The sequence below is a fragment of the Mobula hypostoma genome, chromosome 2 (genome assembly GCF_963921235.1).
Source record: "Mobula hypostoma chromosome 2, sMobHyp1.1, whole genome shotgun sequence".
Lineage (NCBI taxonomy): Eukaryota > Metazoa > Chordata > Chondrichthyes > Myliobatiformes > Myliobatidae > Mobula > Mobula hypostoma.
The window spans coordinates 187,472,053-187,486,208 of record NC_086098.1 but is presented as its reverse complement, the minus strand read 5'-3'; the positions used below and the strand labels follow the sequence as shown (position 1 = coordinate 187,486,208).

The 14,156-nt window shown below is 41.6% G+C and overlaps 1 protein-coding gene across 5 annotated transcripts in view; it reads left to right on the top strand.

Annotated features, from left to right (window-relative positions):
* Window positions 1-14,156, top strand: part of LOC134342751 (disks large-associated protein 4-like) — a 772,967-nt gene that overhangs the window by 558,065 nt on the left and 200,746 nt on the right. For 4 of the 5 annotated variants that reach the window (XM_063041264.1, XM_063041263.1, XM_063041265.1 and 1 more), the window contains one exon: window positions 2,898-3,118. In XM_063041264.1, coding sequence (XP_062897334.1) covers window positions 2,898-3,118 — 221 coding nt within the window. Of the gene's footprint in view, window positions 1-2,897; window positions 3,119-7,044; window positions 7,175-14,156 lie in introns of those variants that run through there. The other variant, XM_063041267.1, reaches the window with a different exon arrangement.

Genomic DNA, 14,156 nt, shown 5'->3' with positions numbered 1-14,156 from the left:
AGGAACTAAACCCAGCATGTACACTTCTAACAAAATCCAATTTATAAAATATTTCTCCAAGATGAAGTGGAAGGATTGGCCGCTACAAACTGTACTTTTTTGCAAATATATTCTGAGAGACTGTTTCGTGGCACTGATTTGTGGTCTTTTTTGTGTTACTGTTGATTTGCCCACAGTGGTATTTTGTGTGATAGATATTCACTGTCCTAGGCCAGGGGGACTCAAGCTCAGAGACTATACCCTCTTCCTATTTCACACACATCAACCCTTTTTCAATGTAGGACACAGGACTTCACTTATCATATTACAAGTACATTCCTTGCTCAAATTGCCCATCTAAATGTGTTCCTGATTCTTTGCAATTTTATTTTTATCCTTTGAATCATGTTTTCTAATTCAATTTTAATTTGCTTCCCACATTGTTCACCAACAGCATTTTGAAACTTCATACTTTCCTCTTAAATGCTACAGAGGGTGGTCACGTGGAAAAGGGTCTCTTTGCCCAACTCACATCACGCTTTGCTGACTAAGTTGCCCTACTGAGCCAGTCCCATTAGACTGCATTTGGCCCATTTCCCTCTAAACCTTTCCTATCTAATCCAGATGTCTTTCTTCTTTCTTCTTGGGCCTTAGCTCCCAGTAGAGCATAAGCCATTGATGATCTCCCATCTCCATTGTCCAAAGTCAATGGTCTGGTTGGATGTTTCTGTAATTTATTGTATCCGCTGTACGGGGAATAGCCTATACAGCTTCATCAGAGCCGTGTTGGCTGGCCTCACCTATCTCCGCCCATCATGACAGGGATGTGGGGTTGACATTGAGAGTCAATCCAAATGTCTTTAAAATGTTTTAATTGTAGCTGCTTCTACCACTTTCTCAGGCAGCTCATTCCATATATGCAAGCTGTATGTTTTGACATTCTATAGTCACCTTTTTAAAAATATTTCATCCTGATCAACAATTTTTGTGGGCAAGTTAATCTCCCTACCTTTCCTTAGCTACTTCAACTTTCATTTGTCTCTTTCAAGTACATAACAATAGTGGTTATATCTCTTCTGTTTGAACCTTGAATTACAATAACGTGCAGTTACTGCTCTGGAATTGTTCATCTAGATTTAATCCATCTGTGTTTTATTGCTTATGGTCAGTTTTGACAACATCTCTCCCATTATACACATGTAAATGCACTGCTTGCAATGTTGCCCTGAGCAAGCTGTCTTATGGTGGCTGAAAATAACATAGAATCAAGAGCATTGTTCCAAAGCTTTTCTCCTCTCTGAGCATTTGCTGTGTGATTGTAAGGCTTAAATCCAACACTTCACAGCTGCCCAACATGATGCAACAGTTATGTCAAAATAAGGAAACGGCTGAAGGTTGTTTATGTTCTTGCTACAGCTTTCCATCAATGCATGGTGATTGCACTAGTCCGTATGTAGCATGCTGGATGCAACTGTAAAGCAACATCCAAATGTCGATACAAAAGGCTTGAAATTGCTCATTTCTTCTTCCGACTTGGAGCTTGGCTTGTGCAGTGAGCTGATGTTTTTTTTAATACTTGATTCCAAATTTTTGTCATTCACATCAGAAAAGGGAGAATCTGTGCCAAAGATGAGAGTCTCAACATTTCAGGGCTGAATTGTGTGCATTCTGCCAGAAAAGTGTCCAATTTATTCAGAAAGAATCTCAGAACATTCTGATGGCTAAAGGGACATAGCATTGAAAGTCATTACAGAAATGAAGTGTCACTTTCTGCTAAATGTGAAAAATGGCTTTATCCTTTGATGAACACATGCTTGGCTCCAAAGTTGCCTGATTACAATGATATTTTGACTGACTAAAGTTTAGAAACTGGGTTGAATTCACCATACACAGATTTTCAGACTAGACATTTCTGATCAAGTCTGCTGAGAGCTGATTATCATTTAGATGATTTGCAATAGTGTAAAGCTGGGCAAATATTCTGACTGGGATCCACCTTTTATCAAGCGTAATTAAGAATAATCTATTGCTAACTGATATTTATTATGTCATTCCATGAAATCATACTGCATAAAATTTTTCTAGTGTGCATAATTCTGCAAGTGCATTAGTCCCCCACAGTTTAATTTAAAATTTGTCCAAGGATTCTTAAATAGAGGAAAAAGTACGCTCTAATGTTCTAAAACAGAAACTAGCTCTCAATCCATGGATCTGTCAGAAATGAAAGATGCTTCTGAACTGTAAGCCAAACACTGTGATGTCTATTCAAGCTCTGAACCCTTTTTTGGGTAAAAGTTGCCCAGTTGGAGAAATATTCTAAAGTGTTGCTGCTCCCTTGAAGACCTGGTGACTGATGAAGAAAAGGGAAAGATTTTGATGATTTGTTTTCAGTCTTAAAGCATAAAACTTTGTCTTTCATCTCAGGTAAAAACAGCTTTAAGGATTTTAGGGCAATGGTGTCAACACTCTGAAGCAGCCCATGCAGTATAAAACTGTGCCGTTGCCAGTAAAGCAAACCTACAAAATAATAGGTTGCAGAAAACTTGGTAACATCTGGGCTCGTGATAATTGTCATAAAGATTCAATTGTTAGCAAACATGTTCTGAATTTGAGATTACATGCGCAAAAATGCTGCTCTCACTGTGCATGCAAGCTGACAGGATGTTCTTCTAAGTGAAACTGATTTCTAATAGCATTTGACAGAGGATGCATAAAATGGCTATCCTGATGTGTTCTCATATACATCATGTCATTTGATGAAGTCAACAACTCAAGAGCATTTTTTCCAAAAGTTTTGACCAGTAGTAAATATTATCATGATGCAGTTAGTCTCCTTGGAACCACTCTCTTCTGACTTCTTTTTAACGCATGAAGTAGAAAATCATTTGGTCTAACAAAAGGTTTTCCATCTTGAGCAGGTTCCTCTTCACGATGACTGGAATAGCACTCTTTCACGTGGAAAAGTGGGCGAAATTCCCTGTCGGCGAATGCGCAGTGGCAGCTACATAAAGGCAATGGGAGACGATGACAGTGAGGACTCTGAGATGAGCCCCAAACCATCTCCAAAGACTGCAGCACGACGTCAGAGCTACCTGAAGGCCACGCAGCAATCTCTGAGTGACCAGATCAGTCAGCGGAAGTGAGTCCCTCATCTATGCTCATTTTTTCAGTTTGATTTATTACTTTGATGCAGAAAAATAACATAATTTTCCATGGAAGGTGATGGTGTTTCATTATCATATTCTTTCTATCAATCTGCAAGTGATTAAAAAAGCCCCTGCCAAAAAGGGGTTTCCGAACTACTAGCTCCTACAAGGCAACACCCACAAAATGCTGGAGGAACTCAGCATGTGAGGCAGCAGCTATGGAAATTAATAAATAGATGACGTTTCAGGGCTGGAAAGGAAGGGGGAAGATGCTAGAATAAAAAGGTGGGGGGAAGGGGAAGGAGGAGAGCTAGAAGGTGTTAACTGAAGCCAGGTAAGTGGGAAAGGTAAAGGGCTGGAGAGGAAGCAATCTGGTTGGAGAGGAGAGGGGACCATAGGAGAAAAGGAAGGAGGAGGGGACCCAAGGGGAGGTGTTAAGCAAGTAAGAAAAAGCAAGAGGCCAGAGTGGGGAATAGAAGAAGAAGGGAGGGGGAGGGAATCTTTTTTACCGGAAGGAGAAATCAATATTCCCACCATCAGGTTGGAGGCTACCAGATGGAATATCAGGTGTTGCTCCTCCACCCTGAGGGTGGTCTCAAAGTAGCACAAGAGGAGGCCATGGTCCGACTTCAAGGAACTGACTGTTAGCAGTAATTGCAAATGGTTTTGTTTTGGGAAAATCAGCAGAAGCAAGTTCTTCATTCCAGTTAAGATCGAAGGTTGTTTAACATCATAGGAATTAAAACAGCTTCTTGGGTATACACAAATCCATTGGGTGGCCTGGCTGAAACACCTGGATCACACTTCTATTTGTAAGAGGTGATGTAAAGGTAAGAATTGTTACAGTATATATTATTGGTTTTCTGCTTATCCTTACAATATTGTGGAATTTACTTCCAGCCATTTGAGCCATACCACTCAGCAATTCTCCCTCTCCCCATTTAATCCTAGCCTAATTAGGGGACAATTTACAATGACTAATTAACCTACCAACCAGTACATCTTTGGACTGTGGGTTGAAACCCACGCAGTCACTGGGAGAACGTACAAACTCCTCACAGGCAACGGTGGGAATGGAACTCAGGTCGCAGGTTCTGTAAAGCATTGTGCTAACCACTACACTACCATGCTACTCCAATGATGACCCAGTTTTGTAATATGTCCATATGCTTAAAACATGCAATGTATTGTTTTCTCATTTGTCTGTACTAACCCGAAGGACAAAATAAGAGAGACTCACGAGATTGTGATTGTTGGAATCAGGAGCAAAAAAATACAAGCTGTGGAGGGAAATGGACAGCTAATTTTTCATTTGATATCTTTCACCTGGGCTGAAAGAGTAGGGGAGAAATAGGTAAGTGTGGAGAAGGGTGGGGCAAAAGCTGGCAAGTGATAGGTGGAAAGTCTTGAAGGGTCTCAAAGGGTCTCGGCCCAAAGCATCAACTGTTCATTTCCCTCTGTAGATGCTGCCTGACCTCCTGACTTCCTCCAGCGTTTTTGTGTGTTGCTCCACGTTTCCAGTATCTGCAGTCACTGAGTGATAGTTGAATCCAGATGAGGAGTAAAGAATGCCAAATGGAAAACGAGAGAGTGGGAATAACAACAGAAGCTGTAAGCTGATTGGTGGGGACAATGAAAGGCTGTATATGATAGAATTTGATAAGAAAGATGGTGCATGGAGCGTAAGGGAGTGGCAGATGGGAACAGTGGGGAAAGAAGACCCCGTGGGGGAGTGTGTGGCAGCTGGAGAAGGTGGAGGAGGGACACAATGTCTAACACTACTACAGAATTTTGTTGAAAGCAAACGTTGAGACAAAGTGCATCTGGACACCAGTCTTTAGTGATACTGTTGACAGTACCCATACCAATTATTACTGCATTTTTTCCTGTAACAGGCAAGTATAAGTTGATTTTCATTTGGATATTATTGCCAATCTGAACAATAGTGATCAACAAATCTCAGTTATATTCCCTCTACATTATGCTTATTGTGACAATTATAGAGTGAGTACTTATGAGTTTACATCAAAGCACTGAATCGGGGAACAAACAAATGTACTGAATTGAACAGACAGGTAAACCAATCCAGCCTTCCTTGGATTGTGGCTGGAGTATCTAGCATGATCCATTCTTTTCCTTAGAATGGCCACATTGAATGGAAAATGTTTTGGTGTTTTTTTTATTTTAATTAATAATAATAATGTCTTTAATTAAATTATTTGAGTTTTACTATGAAATAGTTTTATGGTTTTTTAAGTTTTTAAAATCATCTAAATCTATTTCAAGTTTTTCAAGACTGATTATCACAGCCATTGGGACAATGAGTTCACGAAGCTGAGTCACTGCTCACGGCTCAGCATTCTTTTTTGGAACAGCTGGATTCTGTTGGGTACAATTGGGTCAAGCACAATCTAGCCCCAGTCTGTTCCAGTAAAGTGAGCAGGCGATCAGTATTAGCCTAGGTGGATAACGAGCCCTACTGTTGCTCTTCAAAGTATTGCTTTAGTATTGTTCAAAACTCAGTTCAATAAATGTCACATGGAAAAGTTGGCAGCAGCATTCCAGCATAGAACTTGCGCAAGCTGCTTTGAATAAAGCCCACTATGGGCGTCACGGTGGCATAGCAGTTAATGCAAACTTTTACAGCGTCAGAGACCAGTGTTCAATTCCCACCACAGTCTGGAAGGAGTTTGTATGTTCTCTCCATAATTGCATGGATTTCCTTCAGATGCTCTAGTTTCCTCCCACATTCCAAAGAAGTACGTTCGGGATAGAGTTAGTAAATTGTGGATGCTATGTTGGTGCTGGAAGGTTGGTGACACTTGCCCTCTGCACATCCTTGGACTGCTGGTTATTGACAGAAATGACAGGTTTCACTGTATGTTTCGATGTTTCAATGTACATGCGACAAATAAAGCTAGTATAATCTAATCTACCTGGGAACTAAGCCCAGAATTTTTTGACTGAGAGGGGAGAGAGCAGTTAACTAAGCTATGGTTAACAGGCAAAATGTTGTCCAGATTGTTTAGGATGTGATAAATTGAGATTTCTTTCAAAGTGGTATGAATGCATTTGAATTAAACTATACTTTAAAATATGAAGTCTCTACATATTTAGTGCATTCCTTCCTACAGGCCACACTACGTCCAGCAAGAGAGGCCCAGGTCACGTTTGCATGACCTTGCAAAAGAAAATTGCTTTTGATAAGACAGCGTCGATCTAACTTGTTCAGAATTAGTCATGCTCAATAGCTCAGGCAATCGTATCTTACAGCTCATTTACAATGCAGTGACTGGCCATTTGAGAATCTGCAGAGGACACCCTGGAGCCCAGCTTGGAACGCTTATCTCATTAACTTTAATAGACCGTAATGTCCTTGTATTGATGAAACCATTCAATTACACTGAATCTATTACCAACAGTACACCAGAATAGCATCCGCATCAGTAGCATGATTCCACTTTTGCTAGAGTTTGTTTTGCCTCTTGATTCATTCAGAAAACAGAGGAATATAAAGTTCTCAGTTGCTTCTGTACTGCCATTGTTTGCCCAGAGTAATGGTCAGGGACATGCGGAGATGGTGTGGGGGCCAGCAGGACCCAATAATCACTGAGCATATAAATGACATGAAGTATTATTATTAAGGTGTAGGGGGGTTTCTTCTTTGTTATGTTAAATTTAAAATGGCTTCTTTGTTATGTTAATCTTCTGAACTGCTGCATATGTGGATTAAAATGGCTTCTATGTTAGGTTAAATGCTGAGAAAGTCTCCAGCTAGCACTTTGTTTGGGTTATAACAGATAGCAGGGTGCTATTAGCCAATGGGTGTTCATGTTATTCTTTCTTGGGTTGATAATGCTGTCTCATATGACTGGAAACAAGGGGCTTTTGGTGGGTAGTCGGACGAGAGACCGGGAGGACGACGGACGTGCAGGAAGGCTCCGGTCGATCACTCCGAGTGATCCTGAGCCGCGAGTCGACAGGGTCAGGGTGGTCCTGAAGAAATTTCCGAGCTCCAACTTGTGCACGAAGAACTTGAACTTTGATAAGTCTGGCACCTTTTCCATTCCCTTTTTCTGTATTGAATTTACATTAATTTCATAGACTTAGTAATATCTATAAAGCGTACTTGGTAAAACTGTGTGTGCTGGCTGATGATTGATGTTTGAAACTGATTTCGGTGGCAGTGGTACAGCAACTGACACAACCGGAAGTGTCCAGGCGGGTGCCAGACGGGATTTCCCCTAGATATATACCAGCCAATATAGCTGAGCGTTACAATGGTATTAAATATCATTAAGTGTATAAATTTATATTTAGGCACAATTAGAGAATGGTCGGTATGACGTTGTGGACATGACTGAGTCGTGGCTGAAAGAAGGCCCTAGTTGGGAGCTTAACATCAAAAGATATACTTTGTTTTGAAAGGACAAGCTGGAAGGCAGAGGTGGTGGTGCGGCTTGTTGGTAAGAGATGGAATTACACCTTTAAAAAGAGGGTCAGAGAATGTTGAATCTTTGTGGGGGGGAGATAAGAAACAGCAAGGGTTAAAAAAAATTGTAGGAATCATATGCAGGCCTCCAAATAGTAGCCAAGATGTAAGGTTGAGATTGCAAAGGGAGCTGGAAAGGGCATGTAATAAGGGTAATGTCAGAATAGTAATGGGGGACTTCAGTATGCAAGGGGATTGGGAAAATCAGATTGGTGTCAGATCGCAAGAGAGGAAATTTCATGAATGCCTATGTGATGGCTTTTTAGAGCAGCTTGTACTTGAGTCTACTCAGGGAAAGGCTGTCTTAGATTGGGTGTTGTGTAATAACCCAGATCTTCATAGGGAGCTTAATGAAAAGGAACTTTTAGGAGGCAGTGATCATAATATGATTGAATTCATACTGCAATTTGAGAGGGAGAAGCATAAGTCACATGTATCGGAATCATAATGGAATAAAGGGAATTACAGAGGCATGAGAGAGGAGCTTGCCCAGGTGGATTGGAGGAGGTACTGGCGGGGATGATGGCAAAGCAGAGATGGCTGAAGTTTCTGGGAATAGTTCACAAGGCGCAGGATAGATATGTCTCACAGAGGAAGAAGTTCTCAAATGGCAGTGCTAGTCAACCGTGGCTGACAAGGGAAGTTAAGGACTGTGTAAAAACCAAGGAAAAGTCATATAAGGTAGCAAAAGTATGTGAGAAGTTGGATGATTGGGAAGCTTTTAAAATCCAGCAAAAGGCAACTAAAAAAAATGCTATAAGAAGAGGAAAGGTGAAATATGAGGGCAAACTATCCAATAATATAAAGCAGGATACTAAAAGTTTTTTAAGTTATATAAGGATTAAAAGGGAGATGAGAGTTGATATTGGACTGCTGGAAAATAATGCTGGTGTGGTAGTAATGGGGACAAAGAAATGGCAGATGAACTTAATGGGTACTTTGCATCAGTCTTTACTGTGGAAGATATTAGCAGTGCGCCAGAGGTCCGTGAGTGTCAGGGAGCAAGAGTGAATGCCATTGCTATTACACAGGAAAAAGTGCCAGACAAACTGAAAGGTCTTAAGGTGGATAAGGCACCTAGACCAGGTGGACTACATCCCAGAGTCCTGAGAGAGTTTGCTGAAGAGATAACAAATGCATTGGTCATGATCTGTCGAGAATCACATGATTCTGACATGGTCCCAAAGGACTGGAAGATAGCAAATGTCACACCACTCTTTAAGACGGAAAGAAGGCAAAAGAGAGGAAATTATAGGCCAGTTAGCCTAACCTCAGTAGTTGGGAAAGTGTTGGAGTCGATTATTAAGGAAGATTTTTCGAGGTACTTGGAAACTAATGATAAAATAAGTCAAAATCAGGATGGTTTCTGTATAGGGAGATCTTGCGTGACGAATTTGTTAGAGATCTTCGAGGAAGTAACAAGGAGAGGCAGTGGATTACAGGAAAGATACTGGCATGGATAGAGGATTGGCTGACAGGCAGGAGGCAACAAGTGGGAATAAAGAAACCTTTTCTATTTGGCTGCCAGTGATTAATGGTGTTCCTCAGTGGTCAGTATTGGAGCTGCTGCTTTTCACACTGTTTTTCAAAGTTTTGGATAATGGAATTGATGGCATTGTGGCAAAGTTTGTGGATACGAAGATAATTGGAGGGGTAGGTAGTGCTGAGGAAGCAATGCAATTGCAGTAAGTGTGAGTCAAATTGGAAGAATGGGCAAAAAAGTGGCAGATGCAATACAGTGTTGGTAAATGTCTGGTAATACATTTTGGTAAAAGGAACAGTAGTGCAGATTGTTATTTAAATGGGGAGAAGGTTCCAACTTCAAAGGTATGGAGGGACTTGGGAGTCCTCATGCAAGACTCCCAGAAGGTTAATTTACAGGTTGAGTCTGTGGTAAAGAAGACAAGTGCAATGTTGGCATTCCTTTCATGGGGAATAGAATATAAAGGCGAGGAGATAATGCTGAGCCAGGCCGCTTATCATCTTATACATTTCTATCAAGCCATCTACCAGCCAGGCCACACTTGGAGCTTTGTCAACAGTTTTGGGCCCCATTACCACAGAAAGGATGTGTTGTCATTGGAGAGAGTCCAGAGGAGGTTCACAAGGATGATTTTGGGAATGAAGGGATTAACATCTTGGTAGCTTTGGGCCTGTACTCACTGAAATTTAGAAGAATGTGGGGAGATCTCATTGAAACCTACCAAATGTTAGAAGGACTAGATAGCAGACATCCCACCTCTCCCGGAAGTTCCAGGAGTCTCCCGCATATTAATAGTGGCTCCCTGATGCCCGCAAGTTATATACAATGTCCCGGAAATCAATTTTTTTGGGAGCGAGCGAGCGAGAGAGCGAGCATGAGAGAGACCATGAGAGAGAGAAAGCGCGAAAGCGACCACAGGAGAGAGAGAGAGAGAGCGCGAGAGAGAGAGCATGAGAGAGAGCGAGAGAGCGCGAGAGAGAGAGAAAGAGAGAGAGAGCATGTGCGCGCCATGGCAGAGTGTTCCAAAAAAAGAAAATATAAAACGTACGTCACCCCAGACTATGCTGAAGTGTACCCCTGCCTAATAGGGGTCAAAAATAATGACAGTGTTGTTTGCTGCACTGTTTGCAACAGTGACTTTTCTATTGCCCATGGTGGGTTAAGACTGTAAAAGACATGTTGAGGTGACTTTAACAGGCGTCATTCGTTCATTAGCATAGCTAATGTTATTTAAACTAGCTGGATAGCTGCTAAGGAGCTACTCTATTGCAGACATCCCACCTCTCCCGGAAGTTCCAGGAGTCTCCTACAAATTGATGGTGCTACCTCCCTGAAATGAGTTTTTGCAGGGTGGGATGTCTGAGATAGAGTGGATGTCGAGAGGATGTTTCTTATGGTAGGGGTATCCATAACTAGAGGACACAGCCTCAAAATTGAGGGGTGTCCTTTTTAGAATGGAGGTAAGGAGGAATCTTTTCAGCCAGAGAATCTGTGGACTGCTCTGCCACAGACTGCAGTGGAGGCCAAGTTTATGGGTATATGTAAAGCGGAAGTTGATAGTTTCCTAATCAGTCAGGGCGTCATCAGATATGGCGAGAAGGCAGGTATATGAGGTTGAGTGGGATCTGGGATCAGCCATGATGGAATGGCAGAGCAGACTCGATGGGCTGAGTGGCCTAATTCTGCTCCTATGTCTTATAGTGTTATGACACACTAAGGGGAATACACACATAATATGTGCTGTATCTGTTTAAATTGCCCCACAAAAATGGTAATATTTAAATTCTTGAATATATCCTTGGTACTGCCGGCATTGCACTTTGTCCTCTTTTCAACTCCAATTGTCTGTAAAACTACTGTTCCTTCTCAAGCAGCCCCTAGCGTTGAGAATGACTGGCTTCGGCTTTGGTTTAGTCAGCTATCAGGTGGTTAACGGAGCCAATGCGGAAACAGCTGACTCTCACAACAACACACAAAAATGCTGCAGGAACTCAGCAAGTCAGGCAGCATCTATGGAGGGAAATAAACAGTGGACATTTCAGGCCACTGAAAAGGAAGGGGGCAGAAGCCTGAATGTGGAGGGGGTAGAGTACAAGTTGGCAGGAGATAGGTGAGACCATATAAGTAGGAAGCTGGGTGAATGGGGGTATGAAAGGGAATGCAGTTTCTTTCTTTGGAGTGTCGGAGAATGGAAGATGGCTTGATAGAAGTGTATAAGTGACTATATTGACAGAATGGACAGAGAGTACCTTTTTCCCAGGACAGAAATGGCTAATACAAGGGGGCATAATTTTATGGTGATTGGAGGAAAGTATGGGGGGGGTGGTGGTGTCAGAGTAGGTGTTTTAAACAGAGTGGCAGAGGCAGATACATTACGGAGATTTAGGAGACTCTTAGATATGCAAATGTACAAGATTCAAGTGGAGGGCTAAATGTGAGGGAAGAGTTAGATTGATCTTGGAGTACATTTAAAGGTCAGCATAACATTGTGGGCCAAAGGGCCATACTGTACTGGTCTACGTTCTGTGTGTGAAGCTGGGAGGTTCTCTTCTGTTTACACAGGGCTTCTGTGCACATTCAATGCATGGACGTGACACACTCAAAAGCATGCTAAGTGCTCCACCCCGAGTAAGGGCAGTCATAGGCCGGAGATTTTCTGGATTTATTGGGGGTATTGCATTGCTTGAAGGAAACTTTGACCGTTATCTTGAATCTTTACATCCATCTTCCTGGTCATTTCCTACCCTGACAGATCTCAGAAAAGAATGGGATGATCAATGGAGATTTACCAGCAGCTCATGAGATACTGTAATAAATATATACAGTATATTTATTACAGTATCTCATATTTGTGAGCCGCGTGGGTTTCCTCTGGGCTCTTTGTTTTACTCCCGCAGTCCAGACACGTACCAGTTAGTAGGTTAATTGGTCCAGTACGTTGTCCTGTGATTAGGCTAGTGTTAAGTACTCTGATGCCAGTATAAATTTTGGAAAAGTCAGCATAGCTGAAAGAATACAATCATCCTGCTTCTGTTTTTGGGATCTAGTGTCAGACATGTAAGTGGTGTAGCATGCTTAATGCAGCTAACTGAATGCATCTTGAGCTCCAGTGCTTAGAATATTAGCTCTGGAAAGGATGCTGACATTGGTTCTCCCTTTATTTTAATGAGATTAGAGAATTTTGAAGATATCGTTTTAGTGGTATCTCTCTAGCACCTCACAATCCCTGCTATTTGTAATCCAGGTTTCAGCAACATATAGAAGAGCAGAGATCAATGCTGCCTGGTAGACAATGAGTTTTGGGCCAGGTTATGTTCTTCAAATGAATAAATGTCGATTGTTCATTCATTTCCAAAGATGCTGCCTAATCTGCTGAGTTCCTCCAGCATTTTGTGTGTGTTGCTTTGGATTTCCAGCATCTACGGAATCTATTGTGTTCATCTTCTTCAAATACACTTTCCATTGACTAAGCGTCAATGGCACATTGGAGACAGTGGTGAATGACATTTATTGATTTCAAGATACAGCACAGAATGAGACACACCACAGAGCAACACACCTACTTAACACTAGCCTAATCACAGGACAATGTACTGGATCAATTAACCTACTAACTGGTACGTGTCTGGACTGCGGGAGTAAAACAAAGAGCCCAGAGGAAACCCACGCAGCTCACAGAGAGAACCCACAAACTGCTTACAGGTGGTGCTGGAACTGAACCCCGAACTCCAGAATGCCCCAAGCTGTAATAGCATTGCACTTACTGCCACGCTACCATGGCACCTGAGACATGGGAAATGGTCCACAGTTTCCAGGTTCTCAGCAGAAACATTGTTAAATACAGTACAGTACCAAGGGGACAGGTTGGTGGATAACCTTTGTCTTGTGTACGGTATCTTCTCTAATGAACTATTACTGGCCTGGAGCTAAGCATCCAGGTTTGCTCAGACTTCAACTCAGCTATGGAATTTTGGATGATCTTGGTTCTGGAATGCAGTTTCCTAATAGCTCTGAAAATTAGATCCATCCTACTGGAATTTATCTAGAGGTGAGGCATGAAATTTCAAGACTAAAAGCTGAGGAAAACGGGCAAAGATGCAGTCTTTCTTGACAATCGCCTTCACCGAGATTGGTTTTGTTGTTAGCCTGTGGCTAGGTATTGTGGCATATATGTAGCTACTGAAAGATGGAAATCAATTTCTATTGACAGCCAGATTTAAGGATGATGTTCCACAGTGCCTCCTGTTGGATGGATTCATTGAATTTAGTGAGGTAAAAAAGCCATACTGCTCCCTCCATTTTTTGGAATGGTTGCAAGGCGAGGATCTTATCTACTATTCCTCTCGAATGAAGGAATCCACACTGTGGTTTGGGGAACAGTTCTTGGACCTCTGGAAAGAAGTGGTGAGGGACATGTCCGGTGCTGACTATATGGCAGACTATAGTTATAAACACTGTTCACTCTAAGCTGTGCACGTGCGTGGCCGTGCAGTAACTGAAATGCTCCCACGCACATAGGCTTTGTTGCCATGCAGCTGGAATAAAGACAGATGGGAAAAAGTTTACATAATGTAAAAGATTTTCTTTGTTGTACATTTCATTATACATTTTGATTCATAAATTTTTGATTCATAAATAAAATCAAAAGTATGATTCTTCAATTTTCATTCAGAATATTCATATTATACATATTATAAAAAAATAGAAAAAAACAGAGCAATGGTTTGTCCATGCAGCTGTAAAAATACTTAGAGGGATCATTGGATATAAATGTCAAACTTGGCTCCTCTCTTGAAGATAGTCATGATTACTGCATCTCTGAGGTCTTGACATTTCAAAATTGCAGTAGAGATACTATTTACATCCAAAGCCATTCTGGTTTTGAGCTGTGAAATGGCTATGATGGAAGAGTGTTCAGGTCTGTTACCCTTGGAAATTTGGCCAAATGGGGTCCTGACACTCCAGGTCCTGAATGACATATTGTGGTGTGGAAAATGACTTTTTTAATGTGTTAATGTGAGGCAGCAGAACTTGGTCACTACTCATCTGTTAAATG